The sequence below is a fragment of the Episyrphus balteatus genome, chromosome 2, assembly GCF_945859705.1.
Source record: "Episyrphus balteatus chromosome 2, idEpiBalt1.1, whole genome shotgun sequence".
In the NCBI taxonomy this organism is placed as follows: Eukaryota; Metazoa; Arthropoda; class Insecta; order Diptera; family Syrphidae; genus Episyrphus; species Episyrphus balteatus.
This window is the reverse complement of record NC_079135.1, coordinates 86,608,624-86,623,300: the sequence shown is the minus strand read 5'-3', so window position 1 is coordinate 86,623,300 and position 14,677 is coordinate 86,608,624. Positions and strand designations below refer to the sequence as shown.

The following is a 14,677-nucleotide window of genomic DNA, read 5'->3' as shown; positions in this document are numbered from 1 at the left end:
AATTCGTAATGCCCATGTCTAATGTCCTATTTTTAATGGAGTTCATGAGGATACCAACTACCAACTATACAATTGGTTTTTTGGAACTTATCACGGATTTTACATACCTATGGGTTTACCAAAAAAAAAAAAAACACGCTTTCACCTAAAATAGACTGCCAGATTGTATGATTCTTGCTGGCGAAAAGACACCCTTTTGATCTCTTATTAAAGCCTAGTACGCAACTGAAACGAAAAATTTGTGTGTCAAAGTCAACAGCGAACATGTATATCAGGCATGTCAAACTCAATGGTTATTAGGGGCCATAATAGCGAGATCTTAATTTTTAGGGGCCGCAAAATAGAATTTTTATAAACAGATTTATAAAAATTAAAAGAATTGTAACAATAATGTTTTCTTTCTGATACCTATAGAATCTCTTCTTTAACAAAGCGCTGTAAAGTTATGAACTGCATTCTCCTGATTGTCCAATAGAATTTTCTTTAACAACCTTCTTTTCAAACTCTATATTTTTAAAGAGAAAAAAAAACATTAATGTTGGCTTCGATAAGTGGTATTTAATTTTCCCGTAACCGGCATAAACCAAGCTTAGACATACATATGTCATACAAATTGCTTTACAACATTAGTGATTTTGACTTCCCATCATACTCTATTGGTTGCATGAAAATGTCTGATTTTGTGACAAATACTAGTCATTTGGGACAGGTGCATATGAGCTTAAAAAAAAATTAAGGTAGATGCTATAACATTATGCATGTCGTTGTTACCATGTTGACGACCGTCTACAATAAAAGGTCAAAATTCCTCGAAGGCGCTGAATTCGAGGTATTGCTCGTTGAGAATATGTGTCAAACTCAACAAGAGCTTGATTCAGCAATTCCACCTACTCGCAAAGTCATTTCGAAGTAATTGAATGCGTTGGGAAAAGATAAAAAAAAAAAACGAAACATTTAAAAATGTTTTAACATTCTTATTGGAACTTTTTGTACATGATCAAGTTAATGCAAAAAAAGTCCAGTATTTTATTTTATTTATGAGGACTATAAGCTAAGATTCTTCGAAAGTCAATAGTCAAAAGAGCTTCATATATTTTATAAATCTGTTAATTAGAAAAGACAATACCGCTACATTTTTCAATGTAGCTCAGTTGTAAGAATTCCCTCTACATCAGGCATGTCAAACTCTTTGGTGACAAGGGGCCAAAACAGCGAGATAAAAATTTGTGTGGGCCGCAGAACATGTTAAGCTACAATGATGAAACTATTTTTTTTTTCATTTACCATTTTTTTCTCAGACCAAAGTTAGTTATTCAGGATTTTATAGGTAACTTATTCCTCTTAATGACTGAAACAACTGCTCGCTTCGACAGGTACCTACTGTGAAATTTGCAAACGATTTTATATGGCAGTTTTCAAGTGCACAAAAATACTTATAAAATCGGGCATTTCAACGAATTTGGAACTTACTTCGGAGTCAAATTAGAAATCGCTTTCCTCCATTTTCACATGATTCGGCATTAACTCTATGTTTATGGAACAAATCGAAAAAAATCAAGCGAACTTGTCTTTCAAGAAATATTCTGCAAGCCTTTTTCGTATTCAATTTTATAGTTTAGATTTTTTGCGTAGTATTTTTGATACGTCAAATTCTAGTTTATCTTCTGATGTTCCAAAAGAGCTAGGTTGCATTTGAATGCACATTTGCATTTGTTCACATATTCGTTATATTATGAATTTTCTTCGCAGTTTTGAGTTTAACTCAGATAAATGTTTTGCTACATCTTGGTAGGTATCGTGAATTATTATAAAAAAATTCCCAAGCCCCAGAATCGTTGGTAGGTTAACTCAGAATATTCGCTTCCTAGTTCACTTTAAGAAATCAGATTTAACCCACGAGATCTTATACAATTTTTTATTTTTTTTTGGTTTTGTCCCATATTTATTTGTTGATAAGAAAAAAAGGAGGTGCATGTGTGTCGAACGCTGTGAACATAAAATCTAAATTATAATTTAAAACTCAAAATTAATAAAAATGTGGACTGGGCCGCAAAGTTATTCGTTGTGGGCCGCATGCGGCCCGCGGGCCGCAAGTTTGACATGCCTGATGTATATGAAAAAATACCATCGAGTACTATGTTAAAGTTAAAATAGTAAATATACAAATGAAGTAAATAAAAAAAAACGTCAAAAAATAAGTTTTAAAACAAAAACAAAAAAAGTTAAATTTCCTTTTAGATTTCGTTATGTTATTTATATTTATTGAAAATTTCAACTCGCTTCAGGCTTCTAGGCTTAAAGTAAAAAAAGGCAACGATACTTTTTCGTTATTTTGGTTTTTTTTTTTGAGAAAAATTAAAAATGTAGTTTAACTGCAATTGTTTTGGTCGATGTTCCAATCAACATTTAATATATACTTTTCGCCGGAAGTATCATGGGTGTAGATTCAAGGCTTTAAGCCATACAAATTTATCTGCAACACCTTAAAAGTTTTTTTCATTATTCAGTAAAACCTTATCTATATTTTCCTATATGATTCACAAAATTTATGTTAGAGAAAAGACGGAAAAGTTTTACATACTAAGAATACAAAATAACAAGCTTCTATTTAACAAAACTAGAAATAGAACTCTCCGACTTTTAACTTACAATTATAATTATGTAAGAATGCGCAGTAGTTTATGCAAACTGCATTTCGGCTGGAGTTCAGTGGTCCATATTAGTAAAGTGGTCCATATATGCCGGATGGTTAGTTTTTTTTTTTTTAAATATGTTCATAAACATATCCCAACAATACATAGATGTGATTTATTTTCCTTCTGATCCAGATCAGATCATGAATTTATTTACGAAACAAATAACAAAACAAAATCCTTCTTTTGTTGTAAAGCTAATAAAAACAATTATCTGATCTGGATCGCGAGGAAAATAAAACACAGCTAATAAAGCGAAATATATATACAACATGATACATGAATATTTGATTATTTTTTCAAGTTCAACATTTTTGTTTTGCGAATCCTTAACTTTTGCTAATTGTAGTATTGTAGCTGTATTTCCAACATGTATCCCAATTGAAAATGGAATAAAAATGATAGTAGGTAAAAAATTTGGTCATTCAAGGCAAAACTTTTTTTACGCGAATTTTATGACTTCTCAGATCTCACCAAAGTTTTGCGGAAAAGTGTTAACCATATAAAGCGTTTTATATTTCTACACACCTATCGTAATTCTCTAAACATAAAAATCGCCTGTTAAACTACTTTTTTATGCAAATAAAATCTGTACTCCTCTGTACACTCCGCTCACGCTGATATTATGTTAAAATGACTAATTTTTTAAGTCAATCTCTGATACATTTTACTTTAAACTTCTAGAAATTTTATTTTAATGCAATAGTTTCAAAGCTATATGCGTACTTTTTAAAAATGGCTTAAGCGAATTTGTTTGCATAATTACACTGAACTCGATAAAAGTTTTAATTTTTTTTTTAAATCTCTTCTTAGAAGAACAAATTTCAATCGACTGATTTGGAGTGTTTAAGCTGTGCGAACAAATTGCGTACAAAATATCTAGTTTTTTTTTTATTTCGGTTGAATTACCAAAACATTGTTTGAATTTAGAAAGCACAACAATTATGCGTTGCGCAGGCCCAATAACAGTGTCAGACCTATAGGCAAATCACTTCAAATTCAACCTCTAAGAAAATGGTTTTGAATTTAAATTTTAATCGCATACCTGGTGGATCATAAAACCGAAATGAGTTTAGAACGCAGAATAAAAAAAAAATAAACTAAAAAGACAAGAAACCCTTATGGTCGGTACGCACTTAAAACACATAGCACTTTATTACGTTTTGGTTTTTTTTTTTTTTTGATTTTATTTTTGTCGCATAAAAAAACGCCTAGCACTAAATCCGTCATTGAAGCGTTTATCTTTTATTTTTTTAATACTTTCGGTTAATTTATTCTGGATTGTATCAATGTCATTTTGTTTCGAGGTAGATGGCCTCTTCTGACGATGGCAGGTTCCAACCAGAACAATACTTTTTCTTCCGGCATTGCCTAATGGGAGAAAACAGAGAAAATACTGGAAAAGTCTGCTTGCAGAGTTTATGAAGGTAGTTTTCAAAGTTCATTCTGAGGCACTCTCAGATTAAACGCCAATTAGCTACACCTTCACGTAGTATCATTGTCGGTACTCGTTATTTTCTATCATTTCAAATACTTCTCACATATACGATGGCAATTGATCGGTTTTTATCTACAATAGACAGACTGGGACATCAGAGAAACTATCGGCCTATCGCACACACCATGGTGGCCTTTCTTGGAATTGAAAATGTAACTTAAACCCAACCTTGTGGTTACCTAATGTTGGTAGATTTTAAACGAACTAAGGAAATAGAATTTATTAAATTTTATTTTTGTAAATCCTGATTGTCTGTCGCATATCGATATCCTCCTACATTAGAAATAAGTCAACATAAAATTAGTCATGAGGTTAGTCTTGAAGTGATATTTTCGATAATTTGATTTTTTCTTATATTTAAAAACAATCAGACCAAAAATGTTGAGTTATTTGTATCCTCCTCAAGAATAATGAAATCTGAGATAAAGGTTTTAAAAAAAATGTGGAAAGAGTTTTTTTTTATTGGACAGCACTCAAAAATTTCAAATTGGTTCACTCCATGCACGACGTTCTTAACAGACAAAGTTAATTATAATTTATTTTTAATCAAAATGTAGAATAGGTGTAAACTCAAAGAAGTTTTACAAGGCGTGATGTAACATTTTATTTTATTTTTGCATTGATAAAAATCGAAGAGAGTCTTAATTCTAATCACTCTTACACAGGATTGTAAAAATATCAATTAAAAAAATGCATTTGAAATTAAAAAAAAAAATTTGTTGCAAATAAAAAAAATGCATTAAAAAAATATTTATTGCAACTGAAAAATATTTCCATTGAAAAAAAAAAATTTTACTGCAACTGAAAAATATTGGCATTGAAAAAAAAATATTCATTGGAAAAAATTAAAAAAAAAAAATTTTAATTTCAAATTTTTACTGCAAATAAAAATATTTTGCATTGAAAAGAAAATTTTATTGCAAATAAAAAAATTTCTGCATTGAAAAAAAAAAATTCAATGCAAAGTGTGTGCATTAAATATTTTTTTTTTAATATTCGTCGAATTTCCTAGAATTTTGAATATTTGACCATACATTAGGTTCAGTGTTATAGTTGAAATAGCTAATAAATTTATGGTCAAATAGTCAAAATTGTAAGAAATTCTACGAATACCTATTAAAAAAATATTTAATGCACATATTTTGCATTTAATTTTTTTTTTTAATACAGAAAACTTTTTTATTTGCAATAAAATTTTTTTTTCAATGCTAAATATTTTTATTTGCAGTAAAAATTTTATTTTCAATGTAGTTTTTTTTTTTTTATTTCAATAAAAGTTTTTTTTTATGCAAAATATTTTAAGTTGCAATTAATATTTTTTTTTCAAGTATTTTTTAATTACAATAAATATTTTTTTTTGTAGACCAAATCCATTAAAAATAAAATGATGAAAAACCCTGATGCTTTTCTTACATAATAAAATCTCTTTTTTTTTGTGAATTTTTAGATTTTGATATCATGTTTTGTTGCACTAATTACAAAACGGTATTTTAAAAATTTCGCCCCATTGCTAACCCCCAAAATCTTTATTAAGGGCAAAAAGGTTTTTTGAAACTTCAACCACTGCAGCGCACTGCAAAAAAAAAAAGAAGTTTCTAAAGATATACCTACAAGTTTTTTTGGTAACAGTATTTATAAAATATAAAATGTTTACTCAGTAAAATACTGAGTTACCAAAAAAACATGGCTAAATAGAACATGTAGTTTGGATAAAAAAAAACAAGACTTTCTATTTTATCTATGTACTTCTTCTTCTTCCTTTTTCTCGGCGCTGTTATGATCTCGATGTCGAGGGGATCATAACTATCCCACGTAACTGCTTCACACTAGTGATCCGCCTGTGGGGTTCGCCGGGTTGACCTCAGAAATCGGCGGCAAGCCTCCCGGTTTTGTATTGTTCCATTTCTAAGGCCAACTGAATGCTGGTGGTTTTGCATTTGCTTGTACCAGGAGTTTTTAGGCCTACCTTTCTTTCTATTTCGTGTTGGAACGTTGTAGATATTGCTTTTTTGACGGGGTTCTCAGGATCTCTCCTTTGAACATGGCAATACCAACTGAGTCGGTCGTGTTCAATTTTTTGGGAGATGGTGTTTTTAACATGAAGGCTTCCTCGGATCTTCGTACTTCTAATTCTATCAAGCTTTGTTACTCCTGCTGTCATACGAAGCATCTTCATCTCAGCTGCCGTTAACTTACTCTCATACTTTTTGTACATTGTCCAACATTGTGAACCGTATGTGAGTGCTGGACGCACAACTGCGGTGTAGAGTCTTCCTTTCAGCTTAGGGGGCATTTTTCGATCACAGAAGATGGCAGAATTTTCCCGCCACTTCATCCACCCTACGCTTACGCGATGATTGATATCGTCGTCACAAGTACCTTCGTTATTTATCATAGACCCCAGATATTTAAACTTTTCACACTTGGGAAGCACTACACCATTCAAATAAATGTCAGGAATAGGCCTGTGTGGATCAGAAAATGGGCAGCATAGGTATTCTACCTTCTAGAACATCCACCCATACATCAAGTGCTCGTTGCAGGGATATCGGGTCTTCACTTATGATGGCTCCATCGTCAGCAAAGAATAACTGATGCACTTTTGGGTCCGTCACTTTGCCTTCAAGCAGGTAATCAAGAACGGTAATAAAGAGCAGAGGACTCAAGACGCTTCCCTGGTGTACACCTACTGTGATTTCTATTTTATCTATGTACTTAAATCCAAGAATTTCAAAAATCATTTTTTTCCCACATTTCTTTTATAAAAACATGATATTCAAGTTCAATGAGTAGGTATTTTTATTTTTAATATCAAAATTCAAAAGCGGTTGAAAATTGGGCACGTTCAGGAAATATTAGGGACTAAATATTTAGGTAACGTCATTTTCTGAACGGAAATTTGAGTAAATTGACTAAATTAGTTTGGATACGCCATTATTGTCAAATTTCGAAATTTACTTGAGAATTTTAGAGATCGCATGCGGCAGACACCAAATAATAATAAATAAATAATATTAATTATAACCGATAATGCACTTTTTACTCATTTTCCATACAAATAAATTTAATTCTGCTACCATAATTCTGTAATTAAAACAATTAGCTGTCATGTTGACAAAAAAAAACTTTCCTAAATATTTAGGGAAAAATTTCTTGCCTAACTTTCCAGTCAGCTTTCCAATAAAATTACCTAAATTGGAAGGATTTTTTTTTGACAGTTGACCAATCAGAGGCCGAGAAATTACCTAAATATTTAGTCCCTAACGTTTCTGAACCTGCCCATTGTCTGAGAAATTTTTTTTCAAACAATCTCAATCAACTGCACAAAAAATAAAAAATTTCAATTAAAAAAAAATATATTTATTGCAAATACAAAATTTTCATTAAAAAAATTGCTGCAAACAAAATAATTTTGCAAAATGTTATTCCAAAAAAAAATTTTTTTGCATGAAAAAATAAAAATAAAATAAATGAAGAATGTGAGCATGGAATATTTTTTTTTAACTTCATCGAATTTCTTACAATTCTATTTGACCATAATTATCTATTTCAACTTAAGGTAATATTGAAATGTACTAAATGCAAAACCAAATAGTCAAAATTTTAAGAAATTCGACGAAAAAATATTTGCATAGCATTTTTTTTCTCAAGGCAAGGCAGAAAATTTTTTACGATAACATTTCTATGCAACAATATTTTTTTTATGCAAACTATTTTTGTTTGCAATACAATTAAAAAAAATTATTTGCAATTAATATTTTTTTTTAATTTTTAACGGAAAGCAAATGCATTAATAAGATGACTAGGTAAGAAGAAAATGATTTTTCACAACCCTGGTCCATAGAATAGTATTATTTTATTTTCTTTTATCACACAATTTACCTAATTAATTTATTATTTTTATTCTCCTCTTTTTAAGAAATTAAAAAAAAAAATTAACCTTTTATAAAATTATTTAACAAAAATAATTTGTATTAAACAATACAAACCACAATCCACAAAACCTGCCCCTCTGAATACAGTCCATGCAAACATACGCTTTACACACAAATACTCACACAATTATATTCCACTATTTTCATATGAAGTTTGACATTTCAACCAGATGTTTGCAACGATAAGTAAAATTGGAAACAACAACGTGGTGGCTGCTGTCGGTTGCGTCGGTTTTTGCAGTGATTTTATTCAATTTTAAATTGAAAACTGGAATTAATTAACAAATTAAACGCATTTAGAAAGTTTAAAATGATTCGCAAAGTTCCATTAATTGTTATTTTGGGATCTACGGGCACAGGAAAAACGAAGTTATCAATCGAATTGGCGGAGCGATTCGGTGGAGAAATTATAAGTGCCGATTCTATGCAGGTTCGCAATGATTTGTGTAGTGCAGAATGGAATGAATTTTGTTTTATTTTTTCTATTAATACGCACGTAATTTAAATAATTACAAAGAAATAAAGTGCAATTCTTTTGTGAAGAAATGTTGTTTATGTCGATTTTTTGTGTGTCAAAACAGAAAACGAAACAGAATATCTACTGAAGTATACCTCTCTCTTTTTGTTATTCATTCACAAATCACAATACACGTGAATGTGCAAAGTGTTTTCTTATCCACTATAGAAGTGTTTGTGTGGTATTTGTTTACTTTTGCCTTGCTCTTGTACAGTGAGTCAGTAGCTTCAATGTTACTCTTCTATTTAAGTTTATTTATTTTATTTTTGGTTTAAATTAAAATTATATACAGCCTAATTCTGCTATTCGAAGCGTTTAAAAGGTGGTTAAAATTAAATTTAGACAATTTTTTTTTTCTTTAGAATTTCTAAAACAGACAGGAACATCACTTTGCTATCCAAAGTAAGAAGTTTTTCAAAGCCAATTTGACATGATTAAGAAAGGGTATCATTCGATTCACGTGAATCGAAGAATAGCAGAATAGGGCTGATAAATCTTAAAAAAAAAAATTCGTTGAAATCGAATTAGTAGTTTCGGAGAAAATCGAAATTAAAAAAAATCGGTTCTATGGCAGGTACCGTACCGTTTTTAATGATTAAAAAAAAAATTCATTAAAAGATAGACCTTGTCTTAAAACTTACATTTGAATTTTTTTAACAAAATCGTTGGAGTCGTTTTCGAGAAATTTCAAGTAAATCAGTCCAACGATTTTGTTAAAAAAATTCAAATGTTAGTTTTTAAACAAGGTCTATCTTTTGATGAAAATTTTTTTTTTAAATCATTATTAAACGATACCTGCCATAGAAACGCTTTTTTCAAATCTGATTTTCTGCCAAACTGCTAAATTGTATTAACGAATTTTTATTTACAAAAGCAATAATATAATTATTTTATTATATGTAAATTAGAAATAAAATTAAAAAAAAATAATTTATGGTTTAAAAAAAAATTTTAATTTTGTTTTTTTTTTTTGAAAAATTAAGTTTTCGAAAACTTATTGAAATTTTAGTTTTAGATGTTGATTAATGATTTGTACTTCGTACCAATTTTATTTTAAAACTTTTTTTCCAAAAAATTATTTATAAAAAATTAGTTTTAAAAAAAAATGGTTCTAACGATTTTGAATTTCTTTTTCTAAAAATGCATCTTAATATATCAAATAAAACTGCAAATTCATATTTGTTTTGGAGGGCAATTTCATTTCAGATGTCGTTTCTTTGAAAAACGAATTTTTTTATTTGTATATGTATACATACCTACATTTCCCAAATTTCTTTATAAAAAGTCTTAAAAATTTAAGTAACTTCAACTCTAAGAGAAAGTTCGTGCAACCCAGTTGTGCATTTTATTTTTTCTAGGAATGCATAACTTGATATATAGAACCTACATATATCGCAACTCGCATGTAAAAATAGGGGTTTTAAATGATTTTGTGCAAAAGTACCCTCCTTTTTACTTGCGATATAGGTACTATATATCAAGTTATGCATTCGTACAAAAAAAAAAAAGTTGAGATAATATTTTTCCATGACATTACGATGGTAGACAATGCCAAAAAAGTGGGTCCCGGAAGTCCGTCTGTCTGTCTGTCTGTCTGTCTGTCTGTCTGTCAGTCTGTCAGTCTGTCTGTCAGTCTGTCTGTCTGTCTGTATAAGGAGCTACAGCCTAAACGGATGGACCGATTAATGTCAAACTTGGTATGTAGCGTTATTCTGCGACTCTCCAGAGTGGTTTTTGGAATTAATTTTTTTGGACCAAAAATAACGGTACTTGTCATATACCGATTTTAGTAAAATTGAAATATCTCAAAAACGGCTCTAACGATTTTGTTTAAAAAATTCAAATGTTAGTTTTAAGCTAAGGTCTATCTTTCAATGAAAAAAATTTTTTTTGAAAATCATTATTAACGGTACCTGCCATAGAACCGTTTTTTTCAAATCCGATTATCTCCGAAACTGCTTATTCGATTTCAACGAAACTTTTTGTGGAGAAGCATTTATATAATTTAAATATAAGCCAAAAATAAAATTTTGAAAAAAAATAATTTTTGGATTTTTAAAAAAAATTTGAAAATTTTTTTTTGAAAAATCAAATTTTCGAAAACGGGACATTGAACTTTTTTGAAATTTTGTTTTTAGATGTTGATTAGTGATTTCTACCTAATGACATACCAATTTTATTTTAAAACTTTTTTTCCAAAAAAATATTTATAAAAAATTAGTTTTTTAAAAAACGGCTCTAACGATTTTAAAAATTATTTTTCTAAAAATGCATGTTAATATATCAATCAAAACTGCATACTTGTTTTGGAGGGCAATTTAATTTCAGATTTTATTTTATTTTTAAAAAAAACGAATTTTGTTTTTTTTTCCAAATTTCTATATAAAAAGTCTTAAAAATTTAAGCAACTTTAACTCTAAGAGCAAGTTCGTGCGACCCAGTCGTGCATTTTATTTATTTTTATTTTTATCTTTAACAAAAATAGTTGGAGTTTGATAAAATTTTGTGAAAATGCACACAATTTTTATGTTTCTAGTAATCTTCAATTTTTGAAAATAAAAGAAAATATACTTAATTTTCACCAACAAATGGATGAAAAAAATCTTTGGTTGAAACATTTGCTCTAAGATGGCGTAGAAAACTAAGCTGCTATTTAAAAATAATAATGTTAAACACGAAAACAAAGAAACAAACATTTTTCACTAAATGCAACTATTGAAGTGTTTTATAATTATTATTTTGATTATGAAATGTTAATTTGTTCTGTTAACTACCTAGTTTATTATTTAAAAAAAGGATTATTTCAGCTGCGTTCCTTTGGAAATATTTATCTACTTTTTAGTACTCAAAGCTGCTTTGAACTACTTTTTCATTATAGCAAAAGTAGTTCAAAGTAGTTTTAAGTACTAAAAGTAGATAAATATTTCCAAAGGAACGCAGCTTTCAATAATTTTTAAACAAAAAAAACAACAAATGAAGCCTAAGGTTACAAAAATCATTGCCACGTCGGAAATTCCTGAATCCATATCCAAAATATTAAAAACTTTCTCTTAAAAACTTTCTTTGCTTGCTTTTCTTTTTGTGTATTCTTTAGGTACGTTATCAATAATAAGTTATTTGTTTTCAATATTTTATTTGTAAAGGTTTATTCTAAATTGGACATTGTGACCGCTAAGGCGACGAAAGCTGAACAATCGCGAGCGAAACATCATCTGCTAGATGTTGTTAAACCAGGAGAGGCTTTTACAGTTCTTAACTTTAGAGATGCTGCAGTGTCAATAGAATCCTTTTCAAATAATTTAAACAAAAATTATCATTAAAAAAAAGAAACAAAAAAACTTATTTTCCTTACATAAAAATAAATAAATTGTAGACAGAGGACCTGATGTCGAAATCAAAACTTCCTATTGTCGTTGGTGGTACAAACTATTATATTGAAAGTCTTCTATGGAATATTTTGGTGGAAAATGATTTCCAAAAAAATGATAAACCAGAAACCAAACCTTCAATCAAAATAACAGAAAATGTAAGTATCAATATTTAAAATAATTTTTTTGAAAACATTTTTTATGTTTTTTTTTATGGGGAAAAATATTGGAAACAGTTTTGCTAATTCTACCTTTATCGTGCAATACTATTAATCAATTAAACTTGTCCAAACCTTATGAACTTACTTATTTAAAAATTACTAATTTTTAGAGGTTAAAATGTTAAATTATAATTTTAAAAAAATCAATATTTGTATAACTCAGCTAATTTGTTATTAATAAATTAATTCAAGTTACTGGAAACAAAATTGACATCTGAGGAACTACATACTTTACTAAAAAAAGTGGATCCAACATCAGCAAACCGTATGCATCCAAACAATAGAAGAAAAATTATAAGGTAAGTTCAATTTATTATTTTTTGTACATAATGTCCCTACACTTGATATTGCGTCAGATCCGATGTTGTAAAAAATGTTATCGCAATATTTTTGAACTATGAAAATTAAAAGTTAAAAAAAAATTGTCAGCTTGTAAAAGTTTTTTTTTTTTTGGTGGATGGTTTTGCAAATAGTTAAGGGTTTTTACATTTAAATAATCTTTAAGTACCTACTTGAATTAACAAAAAAAAAAAAACGATTTTAGATAATATTTAAGTTTCTATATTTTTTTGCTAGATTTGGAAAGGTTCACAGTTTCCTCAAGTGATAAGCGACCAGCGCCAGTTTGGTTTTTGACAACTTTGATAATACAATATACAACATTTTGTTGAATACGCCATTTTATTCCCAAGGTTGATTTTTTTTTTCTTAATTTTTTTATTTTACTATTCTTTAATTTAAACCAAAAACAAAATTATCTGCAAGGTCATTATAAAAATTATTTAGAGACGCATTTTTTTTTTTACATTTTGTTAGTGCTTTTGCTTTTAAAGAAATGTCAATTGATTAGGAATAGAAATATGACAGTTTTAAGTAATTTTTTTTTCAGAGATAATGATTAAAATCTTTTTTAGTTGTGTGGCGTGGAAACGCCTTCCTTTAATATAAAAAAAAACCAAGAAAAAAATAAATATATATATTTTATATTTAAGCTATTGAATGATAGTGTCTCTAATGACAACTCTTTTTGCTTATTAAATATTTAGTAAATTGCTTTTTGTAGATTACCTTAAAAACCAGCAAATTTTACCCTCCAGCCAAAAGTTTAGGTTCATAAAGTTGAAGGTTTGTATGTTATTCGTTAATATCTATAAGCAAGTTTTGTAATCTCAAAAAAATTGCAGCAGGAAGCCCATTTTTAAGAAATAAAGATATTAAAGGGATTTTTTAAAGTTCAAATTAACACAAAATTTCATGGAAATGTAAATCCCAATATGATTCATTGTTTTTTTACTGCATTCATTGTATATATAAACTATAGTACTATCATGAATGTGAATTTATTAGGTCCGCTTCCTTGAACTAGGGTGCGCTGCGGTAGCTTTATTCCAGTTTTGGAAAGTAGAATGAAGGAATAAAATACGTGTGTAAGAGGGAGAAAGGTACTTTCATCTTTTTAAAAGGATAAAGAGAAAAAACCGAAATCATATGTTTGAATTTCGACTGCCTGGAAATAGGGAAGGAGAAATGTAAACAAAATATTTTTTGTTTACAACGCTTTGTTTATTTGTTGTTGCCTAGGTGATAGTAATTTGAGTACAGTAAAACCCGGATAAGTACCTCACCTTAAATGCCCCGTTTTAATAGGCACTAAAGCGGGTTAGGTACTTACAAGAACTCGCTTAAGTGCTCATAGGCACTTATCTCTTTATTTATTCAATAATAAAAAAATAACATGTTTGATAACTAAAAAAATAATCTTCACAAACAAAATTTACTTTGAATGTTTAAAATAGCTAACAAGTTAGTTTCTACCTTTAGTAAAATTTTTGAATTTTAAAGCGCTATAGCAAACGAAGTTTTTCTTATTGTTGAAACTTGTTTCAAATGTGTACTTAAAAGAAATTTCTGCAAGTAAATTCAATTATAAGTATTTGAAATTGCAGGTAATTAAGCGGGGAAGGTAGTTAAGCGAAAGGTACTTAAGAGATGAGTTGTATATGAAAAAAATCCTAAAAATTTTGGTTCTAAAAAAACAAAGGTACTTATGCGGGTTAGGCACTTAAGCGAGAGGCACTTATCCGGGTTTTACTGTATATTTAAATCAAACAATTTATTTTTGCGAATTTGAATAGATTTTTGTTTTGGGACTTTTATTTGATATATTCTAAGGCAATGTTGCAACATTTAACTTATCTTGTATCGCTTATTATTTATTAGGTATAGTTTTTACCTTATAATTAAAATTGTTAATATAAAAATAAGTTTTAAACTGCATCATTTTGAGTTATAAAGTAAGTTAAAAACTAAATCATAAAAGGGAGCGTCAACGAGTCAGATTAAATTCAAAGGAAGGTCATTAGTTTTTGGCATAACAAAATGTTAAATGTTTTCTTAAGTTTTATGATTTTTGTCAAGTTTTAAACCTTTCGTTTTAATTAATAA

The 14,677-nt window shown here is 28.8% G+C and overlaps 1 protein-coding gene across 1 annotated transcript in view; it reads left to right on the top strand.

The window, feature by feature from the left end:
* The first annotated feature begins 8,318 nt into the window (after positions 1 to 8,318).
* The window catches only part of LOC129908263 (tRNA dimethylallyltransferase), a 58,787-nt gene continuing 52,428 nt past the window's right edge, over positions 8,319 to 14,677 (top strand). The window contains 4 exon segments of the mRNA XM_055984645.1: positions 8,319 to 8,556; positions 11,787 to 11,926; positions 12,019 to 12,169; positions 12,425 to 12,531. Of these exon segments, the coding sequence (XP_055840620.1) occupies positions 8,437 to 8,556; positions 11,787 to 11,926; positions 12,019 to 12,169; positions 12,425 to 12,531 (518 nt within the window). The 5' untranslated portion in view covers positions 8,319 to 8,436.